Source organism: Heteronotia binoei, chromosome 3 (genome assembly GCF_032191835.1).
Source record: "Heteronotia binoei isolate CCM8104 ecotype False Entrance Well chromosome 3, APGP_CSIRO_Hbin_v1, whole genome shotgun sequence".
In the NCBI taxonomy this organism is placed as follows: Eukaryota; Metazoa; Chordata; class Lepidosauria; order Squamata; family Gekkonidae; genus Heteronotia; species Heteronotia binoei.
Window position 1 is genome coordinate 75,303,664 of NC_083225.1, and position 26,330 is coordinate 75,329,993.

At 44.6% G+C, this 26,330-nt stretch overlaps 1 protein-coding gene across 2 annotated transcripts in view; it reads left to right on the forward strand.

The window, feature by feature from the left end:
• The window catches only part of C3HXorf58 (chromosome 3 CXorf58 homolog), a 52,186-nt gene that overhangs the window by 16,537 nt on the left and 9,319 nt on the right, over positions 1-26,330 (forward strand). The window contains exons 5-6 of one of the 2 annotated variants that reach the window (XM_060234081.1): positions 2,777-2,908; positions 3,429-3,658. In XM_060234081.1, the coding sequence (XP_060090064.1) occupies positions 2,777-2,908; positions 3,429-3,658 (362 nt within the window). The remainder of the gene's footprint in view (positions 1-2,776; positions 2,909-3,428; positions 3,659-26,330) is intronic. The other variant, XM_060234080.1, reaches the window with a different exon arrangement.

Genomic DNA, 26,330 nt, shown 5'->3' on the forward strand with positions numbered 1-26,330 from the left:
CACAGGGCAATGGAGCAGTGAGCATAGAAGCTCAATGCTGTCAAGGGCCTGCAAGGCCCCACAAGCAAGCAACTCCTTGGCTTGCAATGAGCAACAAGCCAAAAAGACACGGTGAACAAGATGGGGTAGGATAGAAAAGGTGTATAAAATGTGGTGGGATAGAAAAGGTGAAACTGGAGATGGAAAAACAGATAAGACAAAAAAAAAAGCATACATCTTTTTTGGATGAGACACCGGCATACTTTGGGGGCAGACATAACTATTGGAGAAGATTGCCATTGGGAAAATTTTCCAAGGTAGAGAAGGAAGGGAAAAGAACAGAGGGGAGTACCATTGAGGGGGGAAAGGGGAGACACCTCCGAAGGAAGCAATGGGACAGGGGGAGCAAAATAATGGAAAGGAGGAAAAGGTAGGGCTGCAAAGACTACTGGAGGAATATGGTGGGTGGGAAGGAAGAGGAGGAAGAAGACAAAGAAGAAGCAATAGTGTCTTCTCGCAAAGTCCTCACAGGTACCCTAAAGGACAATACCCAACAATCAACAATACAGATCAGGACAAATCTGAAAGCAATGGTACAAAATTTCAAACCATCCTGCATTTGGGAAAGATTGGAAGGAAAATAAGACTTTGGTTATGACATTATTACAGACTCTAGCTAACTCTGTCTCCTGATTGCTGAAGCTGAAGGTCTGCTCCACCTGTTCTCATGGAAACATCCGAGTTCTCAGTTACTATTATCCTTTCGGCAAAAGTACAGAGATTGGGATTGTTCGGTGAAGTAACTGATCTTGAATTGGTAAACCTTCTCTCAATTACAATAGTTGGTTCTAGTGGAGGTGGGTTATTTTGAACTGGGCGCTCTATTAGAGGATCAGGCAGACCAAGCTCATGGTCCTCTAGATAACAGTTGAAAGGGTCTGTGTCTGAGCACTTGAGAATCCTTGTAAAGAGCCGATCAGCTCCCCTGGCATGGTAGCTGGACTCCTCTCCTGTGGGTAAGCAGTGGGGTACTGCAGGGCTCAGTACTGGATTCGTCCTCTTTTCCCCTCTTCAAAACTGTTGGCCAATAATAATTTAGCCTTTTTGTTATCTGACAATTCCCACAAAATCACTACATCTGTGGCTGAGTTTCTGTTCTTTGTGTGGAAGTTAAGGACTAGAGGATACAGTGGAAAGATGGGAGAGACAGAGCAGATGCACTTCTGAGAATGTTGAACACCCTGCAAGTTTTTTTTCTTCTTCTTTACTGAGCCTAATAGTTTATAGCTTCACAACCTCCCTGCTATATATCTCTGTCCTTCAGCTGTGTTGTTTGAACTCTTGCTGAAAGACTGTTTTATTACTATGGGCTGTCATCTTGCTGAGTTCCAACGGTAGTGAAATCACCCAGTCTTAGCAATGGGCCATGGTATGGCCATGTGATACAAATGTACAGCCAGCACAAAAGCAAACAAAGACTGGAGAGTATTTTATTTTTAGCAAGGACGCTTTTAATATACTTCAAATCGCTACTCCCCCCTGGCAGGTGTGGACGCTGAGCGGGTGAGAACGGCTTTTCTTGTATCAAGAACTCCTTCGCTTATTAGGCCACACACCCCTGATGTAGCCAATCCTCCAAGAGTTTACAGGGATCTTAGTATAGGGCCCACTGTAAGCTACATCAGGGGCATGTGACCTAATATGCAAAGGAGTTCATGTTACAAAAATAGCCCTGAGTGTCAGCACTGTGAAATAAATTTCTATAATGATGTACATTGTACATAATTTTTTTACATGCTACTCTGGAGCCACAGAATACCAGAGCCATGACACAGAGGCAGGCAATGGCAAACCACCTCTGAACATCTCTTGCTTTGAATACTCTGTGGGATCACCATAAGTCAGCTGTGACTTGACAGCACTTTCCACCACCTGGAATGAAGAATTCTCATGAATCTTTGCCTTTAAGAAGTAGAGGGAGAGCATGCAGAGCAGACTTCCATGGGCATCTTTACATGACGCTTACATCATGTGTAAAATGAGGTTTGCGGTGCGAAGAGTGAGCCCATATCCACTCTTCTACTGTGAGAATAACATTGCCTCTCAGTTATTGTAGAATCTTTCCAAATTCTTTTAAGATTTTCATATTCTAAATTGATCCTTTATTTATTATTTATTTATTTATTTATTACTTTTCATTTATATCCCGCCCTCTCCGCAAGCGGACTCAGGGCGGCTTACAACATTATAAAAACAATTAATCCAATAAAACATATAAAACCATAATTTACATATCAACTTTAAAACCATTCTATAGCGCTATTTCAATCCAGTATAGGCGGTATTGACTTCTTAACTATGATCTGACCCACCGGTGTCCGGTGGCAGCCCTTTTTCAGTTAGACCACAAAAGCCTGTTTAAACAGTTCGGTCTTGCAGGCCCTGCGGAACGCAGATAAATCCCGCAGGGCCCTTATAGCTTCTGGGAGGGTGTTCCAAAGTTCTGGCGCTGCCACCGAAAAAGCCCTGGATCTCGTTACACATAGCCTGGCTTCTTTTGGGCCAGGGGCAGACAGCAGATTTTTTGTCCCTGATCGCAGTGCTCTCTGGGGGATATATGGGGAAAGGCGGTCCCGTAGATAGGCAGGTCCCTGACCACTTTTGTCATTATAACTATATACTTAAAAGTGGAATCTGACCTCAAGTGTAAAGAACATGAGAGTTTTGTAAGCGGTGGTTTGGAGTGGAGATATGGCAAAATCATAGCTATTTTATTATACATTTCACTTTTTAATAGGCAGCTGTTGATGCTTGCAGATTAATGGGATATCGAAAGTATTATAAGCAGATATTGCAGGATGAGCTTCAGTTCAAAAAATATGGAATAACAGATGAGATAGATGTTGCAACAGTAAAAGATTACATGCAAGTAAGTAATATTCACAACCCCCCCCCCCCCATGGGATTTGAGGTTTCTTTAAAAACCTACTGGAAGGTGGGTGGAGTTGGAGAAAGAGCCCAGACTTGTTCTGAGGCTGTACAGGCTTGAAGGGAGATGTAGCATCTGACCAGTCCAAAAGAAAATACAATGATATTTTATATTTATATTATTTTATTGCTGATGGGTTTTTCTGTTGTAAGGCAACCTGAGCCTACTTGTGAGAAAGGAGATTAAATAAATCAAATGAATATATTCATCATTCCTAAGAGGAAGACTTCATCTTGTTAAGATACAGTTTGTGTTTATAAGGAACGTTTAGTCACATTTTAAAAACATATATGGGTAATTGATCCGTGGAATAGATGCCATACACAAGATTGTTTTACTAGCTCCACCATTTAGATTTACCTCCTTAGAATGATTTAATCTCTAACTTGCAGAAACAGGAGGCATCTTGCAAAAATACCAATAATTAAGTTATCAAAAATACTGTTGCTTATGTCTCTAGTATAGTAGTCATTTGGATGAGATGCCGGCATGCTTTGGAGGCAGACATAACTATTGGAGAAGATTATCATTGGAAAATTTTCCCAGGACAATGATAATGTATGACATCATGGAGTATGCACAGTGTGGGAAAATGTCAGCTAGACTGAGGTGTGAACTTCCATTTCTGCTACTGAGACCAGAGAATGAAGAAACATACCATGCCCAACTCATGGCTGTTTGTCAAATCAGGTAAAATATATCAGTTTGTTTCCTTTGGAACTTCCTTCCATCATGATTTTCAGTATTTGTGAAAATAACCAAAAGAAGAACAGCAATTTGTACTTTACTCTTTATCATCCAGCAGATGCTATTGTATAAGATGACATTCACCAGTGAAGCACCTCCACTGCTTATTTGGGCAGAGCTTTACTGCCACATCCTATAGCCTGAGAGAAAGTAGGCTGTCAGGCTTCTTCCATAACAGGACAGCATGGGCAGTTTTAAAAGTGGCAGTGGCCTGTGACATTTCATTTCTTTTCAGGTTGTGACCTACAGCAAGGATTTTCAGACCAATTGTGAATTATTATGCAGCGCAGGGATGATCCTGCATTCTGGGAAACTGGGTTTCACTGTGTTCCTTCCCCCATGCTATGTGCACTGGATAGGGATGTAATTGCTTCTAAATATCTCAGTGCCAGTGGAGACAAAAGATATACTGGTTTAGTGAATCTATACCAGCACAGTAGTACCCTACATTGGAACAGATTGTTGCCTGCAGAACCAATGGAGGGGGAATAGACAAAGTGGAGGCATGGGTGCAGGAAAAGCTGAAATTAGAAAGGATCCTCTACCCTCTCTAGGGCTCATTCCTGCTTTCTATGGCAAAACTGTGCATCACCAAAAAGTGTGGCATAAAGAAAAATACCCCAGTTGAAGTCAGCAGAGAGCACACATGTCTGAGCTTTCCATCCTGCCCCACAGCCACAGTGACAGAACAGAATTCTAACAAATCTGCAGTTAATGTGGCATGCCACCAGGAGTATATAGGTTCCAACAAGGGAACATTAAGTTCATATGTGAAGTGGAACAGCATAGGGATAGGTTGCCTTTACTCTGTTTAGAAGAAGTACCCAGGTATGAACTTTTGACTGTATACAAAAGGAATACTTTGCAAAAACAACAGACAATAAAGGACAGTGGAAAAAGCAGAAAGAAATAAAATATGTCTTCCCAGAAGCCTTACAGGTTCCCTGTGCCAGGCCTGCAGACTTTTGCACCCACCAGGAATCTAAGGTTCAAGGCTGCAACTGAACCAGCAAGAACAAGGCACCTCATACAAGTAAGTCAGGCAAGGAGAAACCATATCTTGAAGCAGGATTCTGCATATCCATTAGTCCCTGATCCTTCAGAAAAGTGCTGAACACTCAAGCATGCATAATATAAATAACATTACCGCTCAAAATATGGGGACATTATATAGCATCTTATTATCCCTCCATTATTCAATGAGAACATATGTATTTCTGTGCAGAAATGCTGGCTCTGTTGACCTCAAACTCTCCTCCATTATGGGTAAAAAAACCCCACATCTGGTGCAGGTTAAGGCATTGGAGAACATAGTCCTCTTATCTGATAAGTATGAGGCATTCCACATGCTTGACCAAACACTAATAACCTGTTTCTTATTGCAGGGTCAAAGCCACAGCATATGTGGAACATATAAGAGTAATCAGAGACAGACACCAAATGCAACTATCCATATTATCCCTCCCAAAATGCGTGTAGCATAGAAGAGCACTTAGATTGAACTAATTTTTCTCTGTTACTTCTCCATATCTGCTAATGTGTTCCTAGTCACAGGAACTATCCACTGCAGCTATCAGTATTCTGTAACACTGACAGCATTGGCCTGGGAAGGCCTACATTTACATCCCTCCTCTTAGGACGCCTATTAAGGGCAACTCACAAAATAAAACCAGTATTAAATCATTAACATTAACAAACCATTAAAAACTCAGCCAATAAAAACAGGGGAAAAACAGCATAAAATACACAGAGTATAAAATATTTAGCAGCCTAAATGATACTCATAATAGTTCTTAGGCTAGACAGATTCAAAAGCAATTAAAGTTCTGGTTAAAAGCCTGCATAAAAATAAATGGTTTTGCTTTGTGCCTAAAAGAGTATGAAAGTTGCCAGGTGAGCCTCAAGGGGGAGGGAACTCCACAGATGAAGTGCTACTGTGAAAAAGCCCTGGCTGCTCTGCACGTGGGGGCCCTAGGAATAGGATTTAGTAGAAGGAGATTAACTGGTGGGCTGGACATAATGGGAACAAGTGGTCCTTCAGGTACCCTGACCCATACCATTTATAGCCTTAGAATCTGGATTATGGTGACCAGATCATGCTTTTTGAGAAATTACTGTAGCTGGCATATCAGATGAAGCAGATTAAAGGCACTTCGTACCCCAGAGGAGACCTAAACCTTCAGACACAGGCTAATCTTCAGCATCCCCAAACTATGAACCTGCTCATTCAGGGGGAAATGCAACCCTCTCCAGGATAGGCTAACTCAGGGGTGTCAAACCTAACTCATGGGTGCCAAATCAGGCCCCCAAGCATCTGGCATTGTCTTGCTCCCTTGTCCTTTTCTCTTGCTTCTTTCTGCATCACAGCTTGCTCTGCCAGGCTTGCTCAATTACACAGCAGAGCTACTGAGCCAAGCCTCTCTTCCTTCTATTGGCTGAGGATCCTCCCCCTCCTGGTCCTCTGGGGAAGGAAGGAAAGAGCCTTAAGCTTCCTTTGCCTGGTTCCTGGTTCACATGGGAGAGATACAAAGAAAGCACCACTAAGACCAACAAGCGCTAATGTTTTAAGCATGTCTTATTTTAAGTTTTTAAAAAAATCTTTGTGTTTGTGTCCTTTATAAAGTTTATACCTCTGCTACCTGGAATTACATTTGACGACATACATTGCCCAGCCCAACAAGGTCTCATTTATGTCAGATCTGGCCCTCATGACAAACAAGTTCAACACTCCTGGGCTAACTCCTTAGTTCTTGATAGGGTTGCCAGCAGGCCTGAAGAAAAATCTCCTGTCCTCTTAATAGAGACTTAATGTGTGGAAATGAGCAGCTGAAGCTTTTCATGGCAATAACATGAAGCTTGTAATCGCAATAACATCAGAAAATCACCAGGTAAATAACTTCCCATTAAACTTCTTCTCCAGGGAGTTAGCAATTCTACTCTTCAAGCGACTTTATCACTGACTAACAATTTCTCAGTCTTGTCTGGACTGAGCTTCAGTCCCACTATTTGCTCCAGACATCTGTCCAGGACTTACACAGGCCCACATGACTCAGTTGTTAAGGCATGATAGAGTTCTTCGTGGTCCGCGCCTTGTTGTAGCTAGCACCTTATTCTAATCCCTGGACAATCTCTGCCAGTGGTCTCCTGTAGCCGTTAAGCTTATTGGATGATCATGAGCCAGTCTCTCTCTCTCAGACTAACCCACCTCAAAACATTGTGATGATAAAATAAGGAAAGTGAAACATGAATACCGCCCTGAATTCCTTGGAGGTAGGGTGAAATAAAGTGAGATAGCTAGGTAGCTAGCAGTTGCCTATGAATTCTTACTATTCCTGTGTCTCTCCACAGGCAACCAGGTAGTCATTAGATGCTGTCAGAACTTACACCTCAGATGGTGTTGTTAAATAAACACTGATTATTTCAGCTGCATTTGTGTTATATGTTATGACACCATCCTTCATTCTCTTCAGCTATCTTCCTGAGGGAGATACACAAGGCCTCACTGGATTTACAAAGGTGTAACTCTGTTTAGGATTGCACCATGCATTTTGTTCATACACTAGCAAGAATAATGAGAATGGATCCAATAGCTCTCTGTCTTTTCTGTATATGTAATCAGACAGATTACGTTATTCCACAATTAATCTATTTTATCAAAAACAACATGACAGGTCACTGCCCTTAGGATCATACAATAATAAATTTGATATGAGACAAGAGGAGAGAAACATGGAGGCAGAATAAAGACGACTGCATATGCATTCCAGCAGCACCAGCTTACAATTAGTTTCTGTAGGGAAAGGTGATCATAGAGGCAAAAGGGACACTGTGCTAATATTTTATTTTTATTTTTATTTATTCGAGATTTATATCCCGCCCTTCCCATGAATAAAATGAACTAAGCAATTAGGCTGTGTGGAGGGAATGGAAAACTATTAGTTCTCAGTTCAGAAAATAATAGTTTCTGAATAGTTATCAACTATATGTGTTTAGGTATGTCTGGATGGAATGGAGAAGGTTTAGTTAGCAAATGTCAAACAACCCTGGTCAGCAGTTGTCCACTGAAGCTGTTGATCCTTCTACTATGGCTATTTCACTAGTTTCTGAGATATGCATCTTTTCATGATCAGAAATCCAGTTTGGCACCTCTGTTGTACGAAATCCATGCTGTTCCACTGAGCTAAAGTTTCAGATAAAACCCTTTCAGGCTTGGGTAGTATGGCTAGATCCATAAAGAAATGGAGTAAACAGGAGGGTTATACTATAGTAAGGCCTTGGGTTCCCTATAGAGCAGGGGTCCCCAACATGGTTTCCCTTGGGCACTATGGCACCTGCCAACACCTTTCCTGGTGCTCTCCATGTGCTTTTTACAAAGCAGGTGCAGGCCAGGTAGGGCTTTTGCCCAACAAGATTTCTGCTTGACCTCTGGCACTGCAGATTTTTAAAATGTTGATTTGGTAACAGCTTCTTGCACAGCTCAAGAATCTTAACTGTATGACTTGAAGTAAGCTGTAGCAGCTATTTTATAGTAGCCATTTTGTAGCAGTGCCGAACACTCTGTGTCAGAATGCCAAAAGTGACCACAGGCTCCAAAAAGGCTGGAGCTTCCAGGGATGAGCGTTGAAACCACACCTCTACATCCTATTTGTTCTTTCCCACTGAGCCATCAGGTCATTCATGGTGTTGGCTGGTGTGGGTTTATTTTTTAACTTTTTCTATTATTCCATTTTCAGCCAGCCTGTATTAGCATACACACAGGAGTGCCTAATAGCAGAGCAGCTAAACAATTGGTCACAGGAACAGTGGTGCCCAGAGGGTCACTATCTTAAAGCTGTCTTTCATCTAGGACAGAGCTGTCAAACTCCTGGCCTGCAGGCCACACCTGGCCCACCCAGGGCTTTGATCAGACCCACAGCAATTTTCTCCCCCTCCTCCCCCTCCCTTCCTGTCCTCAGCCTTTAAAGCTCAGAGGCTGCCTACAAAGTTCCCAGCTCCTTCTGCCTTGTCTTTGCTGGCTTCAGTTGAAAGCTATTTTGGGCTTGCAGAGCTGCAAAAGAAAATGTAGAATGGATTTTCCATTAAGGTCTCTGCACCCAAATAGAATATATCTGGGCCGAGAGACCTTAATGGAAAATCCATTAAGTTTCACTTTTGTAGCATTTATGGCCAGTTGAAGCTCCTTGCAAATAAAGGGTTGATGCTTTGAGCCAGCTTGTCTCTGCTGAATGGACCTGAGAACTGTTGTCTAGTGAGTACTTTAACTTGGGAGCCCATAGCCAAAGGGGGATATAATACACTGGAGAGTCATTGTCAATATGAATAGACCTAGGGAGGGGAATGTGGAAAGGGAGGAGTACAATTTAGAAGGAATTCAAATTTGCTCAGGGCTTGCACCTATCCCCTGAAACAACATCATGTTATGCCTGAAAAAAAGCAGAAAATGAAACCAGTCTTACTAAAATCACTAGAGGCCCCAAGGTATCTGCCCGCACCCCACAATGGAATATAGGGTTCCAATTAACTTTTCAGCCAATTTTGGCACATCAGTGCTGTCATCCCAAGACCTCCTTGTACTGGGAACTGTGACTTGTAGCTCTGGTAGATCTTTGAGCCATGCATAACCAGAAGTGCTGTGGATGCATATTAAATCTGAGAATTGTCTGTTAGCCGAAATGCCCTCAAAACGAGGTTGGGGAATTAGTTAGGTGGACACCCGGCTTAATAGGAATCTTTTTACCAAATGTATACCAGGCTCAATCATCAAGATAGTAAATGCTCAATAAAAGGACTCTAATTTAATAAAATCAATTGTAATTTATTTAGAATAATAGTTCTTTCACACAAGATAAAAATACAAAACAATCACACATTCACACAGACCTAAGAAATAAAGATAGATTGATAGGGGTACATATAAGGGTAGACATACAGGGCGATATTACCTCTCGCAGACTCCAAGGAAGACTTCGAAGGCGACAATTGAGGGAATGGGGGAAGGACCCGAAACTGATCAGGAATCGGGGATGTATCTACACAGCGGTAAATGGGTTGCTGAATAGAAGCACACCTGTGGGTAGCTAGTCCACAGGTTATAAAGAGTCACCTAAGTCCCGAGGGGATGGGAGGTGACTGGGAGGGGAGATGGGAGGTTCTGCTGATGACCACGAAGGCTGGACATCGGCTGAACCAATGGTGAGTCTTTGGTGACACCTGATTGGGTGTTTGCTTTGACCAATGAACTTCACCTTCGTCCTGGGCATCCTGGAAACTTCCAGATTGCAACAGGGCCTGAGGCGGCTCCGGTGGTATCAGTATGGAGATGGCTGGGTGCTTGGGATGAGATGGGATTATCTGGGAATGTGACAATAGGGAATCAAATATTGGCCTAGGTATCCCCAGTGTAGACAAAAGGCTTGGATGTGGCAGGAGAGATTCTTCCTCTTTTCTCATCATCTCCTAGGCAAGAGTTATTGTTCAGGATATTGCTGAGCAATTAGGATCAACAGTCGGGCTGTTAATCCATTCATAACACGGATGGGTTGCTTGCGGGCTAGGAATGACTCAGGATGCGTACGTGAGATTCCCCCTAGGAGGGAATGAAGTCCAGCCTGGCAGGAAGATGGCTACAAGTGGTGTTAGCGAAACACAGTGGTTTCCATGCTTAGCGCTTCAACACCGGTCGCCTGGACAGCTCCATGGCGGCGCAGCTTCTTCCTCACCATGGCGGGCCCGCTTAGTGGGATCTTATCTTGGAGAACCAGGTTTGATTCCCCACTCCTCCACTTTCAGCTGCTGGAATGGCGTTGGGTCAGCCATAGCTATCACAGAGCTGTCCTTGAAAAGGCAGCTTCAGGGAGAGCTTCTCTCAGCCCCACCTACCTCACAGGGTGTCTGTTGTGGAGGAGAAGATAAAGGGGATTGTGAGCTGCTCTGAGACCCTGAGATTCAGAGTGAAGGGTGGGATATAAATCCAATATCATCATCTTTCTTTAAACTAAAACTACAATCCTGTGCATGTGTAGAGAGTAGGTGCCACAGTGCTCACTGTAGATTACTTCCAAGTAACCATGGAGAGCAAGCCCAATGAGGAAAGGCTAAGGGACTTGGGGATATTCAGTCAGGAGAAAAGGAGATTGAGGGGGGCGGGGAGACATGATTGCTCTTTTGAATTAATAGAAGGGCTGCCACTTGGAGGAGGGCAGGGAGCTGTTCCTGCTGGCAGCAGAGGAGAAGGCTGGCATAGGAAAAACTTTTTAACAGTAAGAGATCTTCTTCGTGGTCTCTGTGCCTCACACCCATGGGATAGTGCGCCTGCGCCGATCCCCAAATTGGTACCTGAAAAGCCTGGGATTTTTCCGCGCTCGGCGCCAATGGGCATGCGCAGGTGTCCCAGTGCGCATGCTCGCCGGCGCGGGGATCCCGCCAGTTCCTTTCTGACCGCTGCGCTGAGAGGTTTACCTTTCCTGTTCTCCGGTCGGTGAGAGTCTTTTGGCTTTGCCTTTGCCTTTCTTCTCTCTTACTTAGCCTGTTTATTGTTTTTATAGCGTAGTTAGATAGACAGTTACTTAGTTAGTTAGTTTAAAAAAAAAAACAGTTTTTGTGTGCGTGTTGTGTGTCGGATTGCCCTTCGGGGTATTCCGTCCCTGTTTTCCCCCCAGTTTTTCCCTCAGACGATTCTGAGTGGTTTTTAGCGGCTACCATCTATGGACAGTCGCTGGGGGTTTTTCAAGCGCTGCCGTGCTTGTGGGGAAAAGATCCCCCCCCCCAGATGGCCATTCCTTGTGTCTGCTGTGTTTGGGAGAAGCGCATCGCGTTGAGGCCTGCCCGCACTGCCTTCGCTTCTCCAAACAGACGAGAAAGAATCGAGCGGCCCGATTATCGGCGGCCCTGACCGAATCGGCGCTTCGCTCACAGAAATCGATGGCGACCTCATCGACACCGAAGTCGGCAGACACCCCGGCACAGGAGCATGCATCGGCCGATGCACCTCCGACCCTGACTCTGGTTGAATTGCCGGAAGAGCGCGGCTCCACAAAGCGTTCCCATGAGGGTTCGGTGGACACGCCCGCTAAAAAACGCCAAGAGGACTTGGGAACCCGAGCTCCTAAGAAGGCAAAGTCGAAGGAAAAGCGGAAGCGACCCCTCACTCCTTCGCCTTCGGTCGACGCCTCAACACCGGTGACCTTAGCACCGCCGAAGAAAATCATGGCCTCCCCACGCCGCAGCCCATCGACCCAGCCACGTCAGTCAACCTCGGAGCTCGACCACGAGATCGACTTGACTCAGCGTTCTTCGTCATCGGATTCACGTCGGCGCACCGCGAGCGAATCGGCGTCGGAGGTGGAGGCATCGGCACCGATCATTCAACCTGTTCGGATACGGTCCCGAGAGAGATAAGAGGTGGAATCCTTCCAAACACCTCGCCGCTTCCCGATACCACCATTGGAATAGCGCAGGTGGCAACCTCCGTATTCCTGCTACTCGTCGTACCAGTGGTACCCAGAGGAGTTCCCGGAGTGGGAACGGGAGTCAGAGTTCTCCTCCATGTCCAGGGTCTCGCACCGATCCCGAAAGGCGTCTGCTTCGGTATCGATTCCCCCGGAACGACGCATGGTCCCGCTCGAAACCCATCGAAGGCCATTGCCGCCGGTCCGGTCGCCCCCGAGTTGACGCCAATGCTGTCGGAGCACTCCGCCCACCAGGAGTCTTCGTCGTTGGAGTCAGATAGTGAAGCCCAGGACGTGGAGCCTTCACCGGTTTCCCAGACGGCCGAGGATCTTCCGATCTCACCGTCGGAAGATCTGAAGTCATACGGGGACCTTGTGCGACGGATTGCAGCCACCCTCAACTTGCCTGTGACTCAGCCAGAACCCGTCGTGGACGACAATGTGTTTGATATAATGCAGAAGAACACATCCACTGGGGTTGCCCTGCCAGTCACCAAGGTGATCCTCCAGGCTGTTAAGGAGCCTTGGAAGAGGCTATCATCAACGCCGGTCTCATCCAAACGGCTGGACCACATGTACAGGGTCCAGGAGACAGGGGCTGAATTTCTTTTTACCCACGCAAGACCAAATTCAGTGGTCGTCTCCTCCTCTTCGAAGGCTCGGAAGGTTCATTCCTCCCCACCGGATAAGGAAGGGAAGAAGATCGACGGAATGGGCCACAAGGTCTACTCAGCGGGGGCACTCGGTATCAAGGTATCTAACTATGCAGCCTGCATGGCTAGATACCAGTATGCTGTGTGGGAACAACTTTCCCCCTTCCTTTCCTCATTGAGTGAAGATAAGAAGGCAGTTGCAAAAAAATTGCAGAAGGAGGGTTTTGCTGTAGCCAGACAGCAACTGGCTGCAGCAAAACATATGGTAGAAGCTTCAGCCAAGGCCATCACCTCTGCCGTCTGCATTCGACGCCACTCCTGGCTTAAGTCGACGGCTTTACATCAGGACACTAGAACCTTTATAGAGGACTTGCCCTTTGAGGATGATGGACTCTTCAGCACCACGACAGACACGGCGCTGCAAGAGTTTGACAAGAGTGTCAAAACATCAAGAAACCTGGGTGTCCAGACTGCCCCCAAAGCTTCCAGGTCCAAACAGTGGCCTAAGCCTTGGACCAAGAAACCATATCAAAAATTCTCCCCTGAGCAATGGCGTCCTCATCCTTCACAGACTGAAAGACCCTCTTACCCTGGCAACAACAGAAGCTGTTACGGGTCCCAACCAACGGGCAAGTCCAAAAGTGCTCGCCCCCAGAAACAGGGGCTTTGACTTTCCTCCAGCACGCGTTATCGCCCCCACTGGTGTTTCTTCCATCCGCCTACGCCCTTTCCTGCCTGCCTGTGAGTTGATCTCCACAGACAGGTGGGCTTTGTCCATCGTAAAAGAGGGCTACAAAATAGAGTTTGTTCAAACCCCAAATCAGTCCGTTGTAGTTACCACTCCCCCTTCCCCACCTCTGCTGGCAGAGGTGAGCAACCTCCTACAGAAACAAGCCATAGAGGAAGTTCCATTGGAGGCCAGGACGGGCGGCTTCTACTCTCGCTACTTCCTGGTTCCCAAAAGGGACGGGGGTTTGAGGCCTATCATGGACCTTCGGAATCTGAACAAATTTATTCTGTACCAGAAGTTCAGAATGGCCACGCTGCAAACAATCCTGCCCCTCATCAATCAGGGAGACTGGATGGCGACCCTGGACCTCAAGGATGCTTACTTCCACGTCAGCATTCATCCAGCGTTCAGGCGTTTCCTAAGGTTTGCAGTGGGTGCTGGGCACTTCCAGTTCAGAGCCCTTCCGTTCGGCCTGTCTACTGCTCCTCGGGTGTTCACGAAGCTGATGAGCGTGGTGGCTGCTCACCTTCATCTTCAGGGAGTAGTTGTCTTCCCATACATCGACGACTGGCTTCTTGTGGCGGAGTCGAGGGAGAGTTTAACAGCACATATTGCCATCACTCTACGTCTCCTCGACACCCTGGGGCTGCAGGTCAATCTGGAGAAATCCCATCTCACTCCGTCAAGGACAGTGCAGTTCATAGGGGCTCTGCTTGATACAGATCAACACCGAGCATTTCTTCCTTCGCAGAGAGCGAAGGACATCATCAGTCTGGTGCAACTCCTCCAAAGGCGGCAGTGGGGCACAGCCCAACAGCTCCAGCAGATGCTGGGGTTGATGGCGGCGGCGACAAGCGTGCTGCGTTTCGCAAGACTGCGAATGAGAGGTCTTCAATTATGGTCCTTGCGCCATTTTCGTCCTCTCAGAGACTCACCTCGAAAGAGGTTCATCATCCCGCCTGCAGCTCTCCAATCACTGCAGTGGTGGGAGTCGGAGAGCAGCATCTGCCAAGGGGCTCCATTCCACCTTCCAACCCCTACTGTGACTATCACTACCGATGCTTCCCTGTGGGGGTGGGGGGCCCACCTGGAAGATCTCTGTGTGGGAGGTCAATGGCCTCTGAAGCTGAGTCGGTGCCATATAAATTACTTAGAACTGCTGGCAGTTCACTTTGCCCTTCGTTCCTTCTGTCCACTAGTAGCGGGGAGGACTGTGGCACTACTTACAGACAATACCACTGCCCTGTGTTATATCAACAGGCAGGGAGGGACAGTGTCTCGCCAGCTGTGTGCGTTGGCGATAGATCTATGGATGGAGTGCCTCCAGTTAGACATTTTTGTGAAGGCGACACATCTGCCGGGGGTCCTCAGCATACAGGCGGACTCTCTCAGCAGGGGTGGAGCCTCTCCACACGAATGGGAACTACACCGGCGTTTTCTGGAGCCTGTGTTCCAACTCTGGGGGTACCCACAACTGGATGTTTTCGCGACAGCCGAGAACAAGAAGTGCCCTTTGTTCTGTGCCAGGGGGGGAGCGGATCCAGCCTCGTTGGGAGACGGACTCCTGCTGCCGTGGGGGGGCCGGTTTCTTTACATGTTCCTGCCTCTACCTCTGCTGACGAGGGTGGTCCACAAGCTAGTGCAGGAGAGGCCGCGTTGCATCCTGGTGACTCCTTGGTGGCCCCGTCAGAGTTGGTTCTCGATCCTGCTCTAACAGTCGAGGGGGGTCTTTTACCAGTTTCCGGCGGAACCGGACCTGTTGTCGGCTCAGGGCGGGCACGTGCTCCATCACAACGTGCCGCATCTGAAGCTGACAGCGTGGTTCATCGACCACTAGGGTTTTCGACCAGGGTCCAGCAAGTCCTCCTGAGCAGTAGAAAGCCTTCCACCCGTGCCTCTTATGAGAGGAAGTGGAAGAAGTTTGGTAACTTTGTGGCTGACTCTCCTGTGCCACCTGACAGGGTCGGGCTTTCGGCAATTTTTGAATTTTTATTGGCGTTGGTGGATGAGGGGTTGGTATTCTCCTCCATAAAGGTCTACCTGGAAGCTATTTCTGCTTTCCATGGTTCAGTAGAGGGTTACTCTGTGTTTGCTCACCCTCATTCTAAAAGGTTCATGAAAGGGTTGTTCTGGCTTCATCCACCCTCTAGGTCCCCCCCACAGTTGTGGGACTTGACTCTGGTTCTGGACAAGTTGACTCGTCATCCTTTTGAACCCATGGCAAAGTGCTCCCTACAACTTTTGTCATGGAAGACTGCATTTTTAGTTGCCATCACTTCAGCACGTCGTGTAGGGGAGCTCACGGCGATGCGTTGTGACTATCCTTACCTCGTTTTTCGAGACGCTGGGGTTTCTCTAGCTCCAGACATCACTTTTTTTTCCAAGGTGGTTTCTCAATTCCATCTTAATTTAGAAGTTTGGTTACCTACGTTTTATCCTACTCCCTCCTCGGATGAGGAACGTAGATTGCATGCACTAGACATCAAGCGTGCTTTACTGTTTTATTTAAATCGTTCACGGGGTTTTCGTAAGGACAAGCAGCTTTTTGTCTCTTATTCTGCCCCCAAGTTAGGGTCCAAGATTTCATCTCAAAGACTTCCAAAGTGGCTTACTGAGACGATCAAACTTTGTTATTTGTTGGTGAAGAAGCCTTTACCTGGACCTGTTCGTGGACACTCCACAAGGGCGATGGCCACGTCGGTGGCATTCCTGAAGGGTGTTGTCCCTTTCCGATGTCTGCAAGGCGGCTACCTGGTCTTCTCCGCATGCCTTCATGAAGCATTACGCGCTGGACGTGCATGCTCAACAGAGGACTCGGTTGGGAACTGCGGTGCTGCAAGCTGTTTCGTCAGGTTGACCGTCTTCCCGCCTCCAGGTATGCTTTGCTTGCTAATCTCCCATGGGTGTGAAGCACAGAGACCACGAAGAAGATAGACAGGTTGCTTACCTGTAACTATAGAGTGGTCATCTGTGCATTCACACTACCCGCCCTCCTTCCCCACTGCTGACGGTCTCCCTCCAGTAGGAGCTTCCAGCGGTCAGGAAGGAACTGGCGGGATCCCCGCGCCGGTGAGCATGCGCACTGGGACGCCTGCGCATGCCCATTGGCGCCGAGCGTGAAAAAATCCCGGGCTTTTCAGGTACCGATTCGGGGATCGGCGCAGGCGCACTATCCCATGGGTGTGAATGCACAGATGACCACTCGAAGATCTACAGTTACAGGTAAGCAACCTGTCTTTGTTCAACAGTGCAATCGACCGCCTCACTGGCAGTCTTTAAGCAGCGGCTGGACAAACACCTATCAGGGATGCTCTGGAAAACCAGAACAGCAGTGCAAAACAGCTTATCAATAATTTACCTTATGGTCCTGTAGCTTGAAAGAGCTCTGCTCAGATACTGCTGTCAGAAGCATTGTATTTGAAAGCAAGGAAGCCTGCAGTTCCTCCGTTTCCACTCCTAAACCAGAGGTGATCCCGGCTGTTGTTTCTGCCAAATTAGTGGGATCCAACATTTCCTGTAATAAATCCATATTCTTTCAAAAAAACCATATTCTTTCAAAAAAACATCTGACGTTTGTGTCCAGTGGCTCTCACACATCTGACATTCTTTATGGCTCTTATGTTAAGCATGTTTGGCCACTCCTGCCCTAGTGGGTCCCATCTAGCCCCCTCCCTAAAACTGCAGGAACACCAGCAAAGGAATTTTCCTCTGTGTGTTGTGCTTGGGGGCTGCATTGTGGTTGCACCCCCCCCCCATGTCAGAATTCCAAAAGGTGCTCACGAGCTCAAAAGGGCTGGAGTGCCCTGTTGTCTCTCTGAAAGAGGTCCAGTTAGGGTTGCCAGGTTTGGGTTGGGAAATACCTGGAGATTTGGGGGAAGGAGCCTGAGTTTGGGGAGAGGAGGAGCTTCAATGAGATATTACTCCAGAGCCTCGTGTGGGGGGGGGGGAGGCGAGGGAGTGCATGTGCCCACAGAGAGGGCTCCGAGTGCCTCCTCTTGGACCCGTTCCATAGGTTCACCACCACTGATTTAGACTGTTAAATTAGTGACAGAACTTTCCAAGTAATTATGGGTCAGTCAGTTAGTGAGCAGAAGAAATAACAGTTTGCCCCAGGGCTCGGTTCTCACTCCAGTTCTTTTCAATCTATACATCTTTGATGTTCCAGAGATTATAGCCAGGAAATTTGCTCATGCTGACGTTATGGCGATTGCAGTAAGGTGCAAATGGATTGAAAGTACTGAGGAAATATTAACTAGGGACCTCAAAATTTTTGATGACTACCACCATAAGTGGTGAATCATTCCAGGTCCAAGGAAAACAGAATGTTTCTGTTCTCCAGTGGTCCCAGAAGTGGTTCATTCCTGTACTCCTGGGATCATACCTCCTCCTCTCTGTGGGCAGGGCCAGCAGACTTGAACCTGGAGGGAGGTGCTTGACCTTCTGTTTCTTGTCTGTTTGGCCCTGCCTCAGTAGCAGGACAAGGACTTCCGGGATTTGGAGAATGCTGAGCTGACCTGCCTCTCTAAGGGGGACAGACTGTAGCTTCTGTTCGAGGTAATAAAGGGCAATTTTTTGCCTTCTACCTACTTTTCTCAGTGAGAGATTAGTCCAAGAGATGCACAGGAAACTTTGAGGTGATTTACCTTGGCTAAAAGGGAGTCCCGGGGGGCTCCTTTGAGGCTTTGAGGGATCCCCGCAGAAGAGTTGCATATTCATCATTTGCAGAAGCTTACAGAGTCATTTATTTGACATAAGCTTGACAAGATCCTAATCTTCTTTGAGACTGCTAAACATCTGATGCTGTACGAGACCAGTGTTGATTTGGATAACCTTAGAAAAAGGTACTGATTGCTATCTACCATTTTGGGACTATTTTAAAGCAAACAAAATAATATTAGAAGGTGGGAAAGAGAAAGTTTGAAAGCTTGGAAGAAGAAGAGGAGAAGGGGTGAATTTTGGACTTTGTTAAATTAGGGACAGTGTTAAAAATTGGAAAGGAATTTATTGTTTTGTCTACCTGCGGTCTTGGAGTGAAAGCACCATCATCAGAGATCTGCAGTTTCTACAGTCCACAGGAAATACGTCAAGTATCGTGAGACTTTGTTACCAGTGAGTACGTGACTTGGGGCAAGCAAAGAAGAAAGTAACTATTGAAGAAGTGGACCTACTCTAGGATTGTATTACCATAGAAAAACATCTATTTTTTCTGGGAGGCTAAATTTTTAATTTTTTTTCTGGAAGGCTAAATTACTGGGAGGCTAAATTTTTAAAAAATATATGAGCCTGGGAAGGTCGGAGGACAGCGAAATTAGGCTCATTTGAAAGGGCAAGTTCTAATCTATCAAACCTGATAGTTGAAATTTAATTTGGTGATATCAAACTTTTCGCGTTTTTATAATGTCAGAGTCAAAGGTAACCTGTGCAAGGGCTGCCTCATTGGAGAAGATGCAAGATCAGTTGGAAGCAATGGAAGCTAGAATGATGAAAGGGGTGGAAAAGATGATGAATGCTTGCATAAAAGAACTTTAAAAAGATATTGAGGACTTTAAAAAATAAATGGAAGAGCTTAGAAATGAAACAGTGGTGGTGTCAAAAAAAAGTGCAGGAGATAGAAGGGAAACTTAAACTCCAGGATTCCACCTTATTAAAAATGCAAGAAAAAATAACAATCCATGACTGTAAATTGATGGAGACACAAATACATCTGAGAGGAGTACCTGAAGAAGAAGGGACAGACTTAAAAGAACATGTAATAAAAATAATTGCTGATTTCTTGGAGGAAGATCCTGAAGGGACTAGAAATATGTATGATTATATGTATAGAGTGAATTCATCATATGCCAAGAAGAATAATTTACCAAGAGATGTGGTTATAAGATATATGACAAAAGAAATGGTGGGGAAAATCTTGAATAAAAATTTTGAAAAGAGATTGACAGTGGGAGGAAGCAGAGTAAGAATAATGAAAGAATTGCCAAGAAAAGTGATAAATGACAGAACATATAAGAAATTAACAGAAAAACTACGTGACAATGGAATGAGGTATAGATGGATACTACCTGAAGGTTTGAGCTTTGAGCTACAAGGAAGAAGGATTACAGTTACAAATACACAGGAGCTGCATAAATTTTATGAAGAGAATAAAGAATTTGCACCATGATGGATTATAAATTATCTTGGAATGTAAATGGATTAAATTCACCACAAAAAAAGAATGAAGTGACATATGACCAGATCATGATTATGGGAGACTTTAATGGAACAATTCAGAATACATTGGACAGATCTGGGGGGAAAAATAACAATAAAGAAGGAAAATTGCCAAAATCCTTCTTTGAACTGGTTAAACAAGAAAATTTGGAAGACATATGGAGAAAATTTAATCCTGAAGTACGAGATTATACATTTTTTTCAGCAAGACATAATACTTTTTCCAGAATTTACCTGTTATGGGATACAAAGGACTTAGGCCTTATAACTAAGGTAATAGAGATCTTGCCGAAGATAGGTACAGATCATAACCCAATATTATGGATTACAAAATTGTCTAAAAAAGTGAGAAGATGGAGATTAAATGAAGATTTACTACAAAATAAAGAATTAGTGACATCTCTAGAAAATGAAACTAAAGCTTTCTTCCAAATAAATGATAAAGATGATACAGAATTTCAGATGGTGTGGGATGCTTATAAAGCCGTAATGAGAGGGATATTGATTACATTAAACAATAAGGACAAAAGGGCAAAAGAAAAACAGATGTTGGACATTCAAAATGAAATAAAGGGGGAAAAAGGGGAACTGAGGAAAAGGCCAGGGAAAAAGAAAATTATAAAGGAGATTACAATACTACAAGGACAAATGAGACATTTGTTAAATAAGGAATTGGAATGGAATTTGAAAAAATTACAACAGAAGTCCTTTGAGGGAGCGAATAAACCTGGAAAGTATTTGGCCTGGCAACTGAAGAAAAAGAGAGGAAGTAAAATTATTAATAAAATTGTGGTTGATGGAAGAGAGATGGTTGATCAAGAAGGAATAAAGAGAGAATTTTTCAGGTACTATGCTAAATTATTTAAAGGTGTTAAAGTAAAGAAGGAAAGGATGGAAGCGTATTTGCAAAAGATTAAAATAGCACCCTTAACTGAATATATGAAAAACATTGAATCATCCAATTGAAAGAATAGAAATTGAAGCAGCAATTAATGCAATGAAAATTGGAAAAGCACCTGGGCCAGATGAATATACGGCAAAAATTTTTAAAATTTTTAAAGAAAGAATTAGTACCGAAACTTCAAAAATTGATGAATATGATAAGAATAAAAGGGAAAAGACCAAATACATGGAAGGAAGCTGTAATTTCTTTGATTCCTAAGGAAGATAGAGATGACACGAATGTAAAGAACTATAGACCAATTTCATTACTAACTAATGACTATAAGGTATATACAAGAATTTTGGCAGAACGACTTAAACAATATTTGACAAATTTCATAAAGGAAGATCAAGCGGGATTTCTCCCTAAAAGGCAAATAAGAGACAATATTAGAACTGTTGTCAATATTGTAGAATATTATGAAAGACATCCAGAGAAGGAAGTGGCGTTATTCTTTGCGGATGCAGAGAAAGCTTTTGACAATTTGAACTGGGACTTTATGTTTGCAGTAATGGAGAAAATAGAGTTGGGGAAAAACTTTATAAGAATGATAAAGGCAATATATACTGAACAACATGCAAGGTTATGTATAAATGCAGATCTTACAGAAGAAATGATAATCAGCAAAGGTACAAGACAAGGTTGTCCGTTTTCACCTTTGTTGTTTATAATGACTCTTGAAATTTTATTGATGCAAATACAAGATGATAAAGAAATAGAAGGGTTGAGAGTTAAAGGATTTATTTACAAATATAGAGCATTTGTAGATGATATAATGTTTATAAATGAAAATCCTACACGTAACACCTTTGTTGTTAGCGAAAATACAAGAATATGGAGAACTGGTGGGATTTTACGTTAAGAAAAATCAAAATGTTTATGTAAAAATATGCAAACAAATAAACAAAAGGAGTTGCAGAGAATAACAGGATGTGAAGTTACCTCTAAAGTAAAATATTTGGGTGTGGAATGAAAAATATTGACCTGTTCAAAAATAACTATGAAAACCTATGGCGTAAAATGGATGAAGATATGATAAAATGGAATAAGCTTAACTTGTCATTGCTTGGAAGAATAGCTGCAATTAAGATGAATATTTTGCCAAGAATAATGTATTTGTTTCAAACTATTTCGATTGTGAAAGACAGTAAACAATTTAACAAATGGCAAAGGAATATTTCGGAATTTGTATGGGCTGGGAAGAAACCAAGGATTAAAATGAAAGTTTTAATAGATGCTAAAGAAAGAGGAGGATTCCAATTACCAGATTTAAGATTATATCATGAAGCAGTTTGTTTAGTGTGGATAAAAGATTGGGTGACGCTGTTGAATAAAAAAACTTTTAGCGTTGGAAGGTCATGGAAAGAAATTCGGCTGGCACGCTTATATGTATTATGGGAAAAAGAAAAAGATGGATAGTTTTTTGTCTCATCATTATGTAAGAAATAATTTGTTGAATACCTGGATGAAATATAAGAAATATGGTGATGAAAGAAAACCATTATGGCTAGTTTCAGCAGAAGTGATAAAAATAACAGCTGAGACAGGTGAGGAAAAATGGCTGTCATACAATCAACTATTAAAAATACAAAGTGGCAAAATAGAATTGAAAACTCCTGTGGAGTTGGATAACAAATATGATTGGTTTCAAATGCAACAAATAAAGAGTTTGGTGGAAAACTATATTAAAACTGAAGGAATAAGACAAGAGCAAACAGAAATGGAACAAGTTCTGCTTGGAGATAATGAAAAATTAATTTCAAAAACTTATATGGTACTTTTAAAATGGTCTACAGAAGATGAAGTAGTGAAATCTCAAATGATTAAATGGGCAATAAATGAAAATAAAATAATACAGATGGATACATGGGAATATTTATGGAAGAACTCTATGAAACTTTCAACATGTCAGAGTATTAAAGAGAACTGTTTTAAAATGATGTATAGATGGTATTTGACTCCTAAAAAATTGCAAAGATGAATAACAGAATGCCAGACAGATGTTGGAAATGTAAAAAACATGAAGGTTCTTTCTACCATATGTGGTGGACTTGTGAAAGAGCGAAAAAGTATTGGCAGATGACCCAACAAGAAATTTCTAGGATCTTGGGATATGAATTCAAGAAAGCTGCAGAGACTTTTCTGTTGGGATTACAAATGGAAAAATTTCCAAAAGAAGATAGAACTATAATTTGGTACTTGCTTTCAGCTGCTAGGACACTATATGAGCAGTTATGGAAGCAAGAAAAAAAATACCAGAAAAATGGGATTGGATTGTAAAAGTTATGACATGGAGTGAGATGGACAAATTAACAAGAACTTTAAGAGACTATGATTTAGAAGATTTTAAAAGGGAGTGGAAAAAATTTAGAAGTTATGTAGAAGACGAGTGGAAAGTAAAAGGACTTTGGATAATTTTTGATAATGATTAAACTTTAGAAGAAAGAAGAATATTAATTTTAGTTCTTAGGAATTAAGGGTACCTTTTAATATTAGTATTTTGAGTAAATAACACTGGCGGGGGTCAAGTAACGGGGGAGGGGTGATTAGAAAGAAGCATATGGGATAGATGAAAAGTTATTAATGGAAATTGTTACCATATGTTATCAAGGGGGGGGAAGCAGAAGGACGTGGCAGCAGAGCTCTAGGCTCTTTGCCTGGTGAAAGTTTTAAAAAAAAGCGTTTGCATTGCAAGTGGTGTGTGGTGCACTGGTGACGATTTTGGGAAATTTTTCCCCTCCAGCCTCGGATTCCATGCGGCTGCTAGCACTGCTCCCATCTGTCTGCGGCCCCACACCAGTCAGGGAGGCAGCAGACCACCACGCCAGGTTCCCACGGCCAGCCCAAAGGCACCCTGGCGATTCTGGGGGCCTGCTGAGCAGCGGTCGAACCAGGTAAAGCCAGGAGAGGACTCGCGATTACACGCAGCCCTCCCAGGCCACCGGAAGCAGTTGGGGAAAGAGGCACTTGTCTTTAGGCACTCAACCCCATGCCCAGAGTCAGCAGGACCCAGAAGTTCCCGACACTTCAGCGAAGCCCAGTAAGAACTTCCCAAGAGGGAATCCGGGGACAGTAGCCTCCTAGCAGAGGTGGGAGTGAGGTCGACCTGGATCTGCCCCCACCTTCTTTCTAACCCCCTCCCCCTTTCCCCGTTTTTCTGTTGCTTTCTGTTGCATATAATGAACAGCTGCGGGCTCTAAAAGGGGGAACTGCAGCTAAAAGGGGACTTCTCCACTGTTGGCTCATTAGCTGGGGGGGAAGGTGGGAGCAATACCCTTTCCATAGCCTTAGTCAGAGGGCTCTTTTTAGGTGGGAAAGGTGGCCATTTTATCTTCTCTTTCACTTTCAGTATTAACGCTTCAAGATGGGCGCATCTTCTAACTTCCCCAAAAGAACTGTTTTGAAAGATGACACATGCAACTTAGAACTAGCTGACTCCCCTGCCCAGGAAGATAGGACAGATGCCCAATCTGTGGAGCTCACAGGGGAGGACACCAAAGCCAGTCTATTTTCCTGGATTCAACAGCTAGTTAGAAGGGAAGTACAGCAAGCTCTCAGCCAGAACACTATTCCAAGAAGGCTTCCAAGCAGAAGCATAAAGAGGAATATTTACCTCCCATCCCTCCCAAGCATAAAAGGGCAGATCAAGTTACAGACCCACCTCAAAGCCCTGCTCCTTCAGACCAGGGGGAGGACTGTGTCACCTCTGAGGACTCCCTACCCAAAGATGACGGGGAACTCTCAGGAAGAAGAGGAGATTGTTTCTGCCAATCACTCTAAGCTCTTTCCCCAAAACATTTACACATGTCTGTTGCCATAGGTCATCCAGACCCTTAAACTCCAGTATACTCCTAAGGTCAAGGAAGAAGAGGATACAGACTTTCCATTGGGAGATGAAGACACTATTCCCAAGTCTAACTACAAGCCCCTGCAAGTGGCACTGCCAGCAGGGTTTTTCTCTATTATCAAAGCAGAGCAGGAACACCCTGCAAAACCCAAAGCTGCTACTTCTATTCCAAATTCTACTCATTTATTCCTATAGCAACCAGACGTCTGAAACTGCCTGTTTTATACGACCCTGTTAACAGTCTGGCCTCTAATTTGATCCTTCCCATGGATGCTGATGGGATGCCAAAGGATCCTTCAGACAAACGGATTGAGCAGGCCCTAAGGCAGGACTTTGAAGCATCCTCCAATTCCCTCAAGGTATCAGCAATGGCCTCCCTCTTCTGCAGAGGATCCTATACCTGGCTTTCTGAGGTTTCTAAAAAGGACGACCTTCCCAAAGACGTGAAGGATGATCTGAAGATGGTCACCCTAGCTAATGCCTTCGCAGCAGATGCCACCCTGGAGGCGATGCAGTTATCGGCTAGAGTTATGGCCTCTAGTGTTACTGCTTGCAGGAACACTTGGCTGCGAAATTGGGATGCCGACCCCTCAACTCGAGCAAAGGTGGCTGCAGTTCCTTTTAAAGGAGATTTCCTCTTTGGGGATGCACTTGACAGATACCTCATCGAAGACAGGGACAAAAAGAGGGTCCTGCCCTCCAAGAAATGAGAAAATAGGAACAAACGTAGATTTTAGCCCTTTCGGGACAACAGGAGGGACCCCAGGCAAACCACTCACAAAACTTTTAGAAAGAAATGGCAACCCAAGTCCAGAGACAACAGGAACTCCTTCTTGGGAAAGCAGAGTCTCTCCTCCAAGGGACCAATGAAAACCACATCAGCATGATTACGCCAAGACGGTGCCCAACATGGGAGTCGGGGGACGCCTCCAACGGCTTGCTCACAGGTGGTGCCAATCAATATTGGACAAGTGGGTTTTGGAGACAATGACCAACGACTACTCACTGGAATTTCAATCCATTACCAGGGACCGATTCCTGGAAGTCTCCAGGTCCCACTCCTTCAAAAAGCACCGATTACTCTTACTGGCAATCGACCATCTGGTCAACATAGGAGCGATAGAAGAGGTTCCCCAGGCAGAAAGATTCCAAGGAGTTTACTCGGTCTTTTTCATTGTTCCAAAGAATGGCAACGTCCGTGGCATTCTGGATCTGAAGTGGGTAAACAAGCACATTGCAATAAGGAAGTTTCGAATGGAGATACTGAGGTCCATATTAGCTTCCATTCAGCAAGGGGATTTCATGGCTTCGGTAGATCTCTCGGAAGCCTACCTACACCTCCCGATAGTGCTCCACCATCACAGGTTTCTGAGGTTTGCCTACGACAGGTGTCAGTTCCAGTACCGGGCTCTCCCATTTGGGGGTCAAGTCATTCCCCAGGGTGTTTACCAAGGTCCTAGTGACGCTAGTGGCTGTCCTTCAGATTCAAGGTGTGTCCTTGTTTCCGTACTTGGACAACATTCTGGTAAAAGCCCCCTCCATGGAGCAGACCAGAGTACACCTGGAACAAACCATCTCAACCCTGTCCTATCACGGATTTGTAATCAATACTCAAAAGACAGGGTCTTCCTTACGCAGGAGAGGAGGTCCAAGCTGTTAGAGCTTCTGGGCCATGTATCCAGAGGAAGTATGGAGGACCTCATGGTCCTAGCCCAACTTTGTGCATGCTGGTCCCATGTCAGGGTGTGATGCAGTGGGCTCGTTTCCACACATGGCCTCTACAGA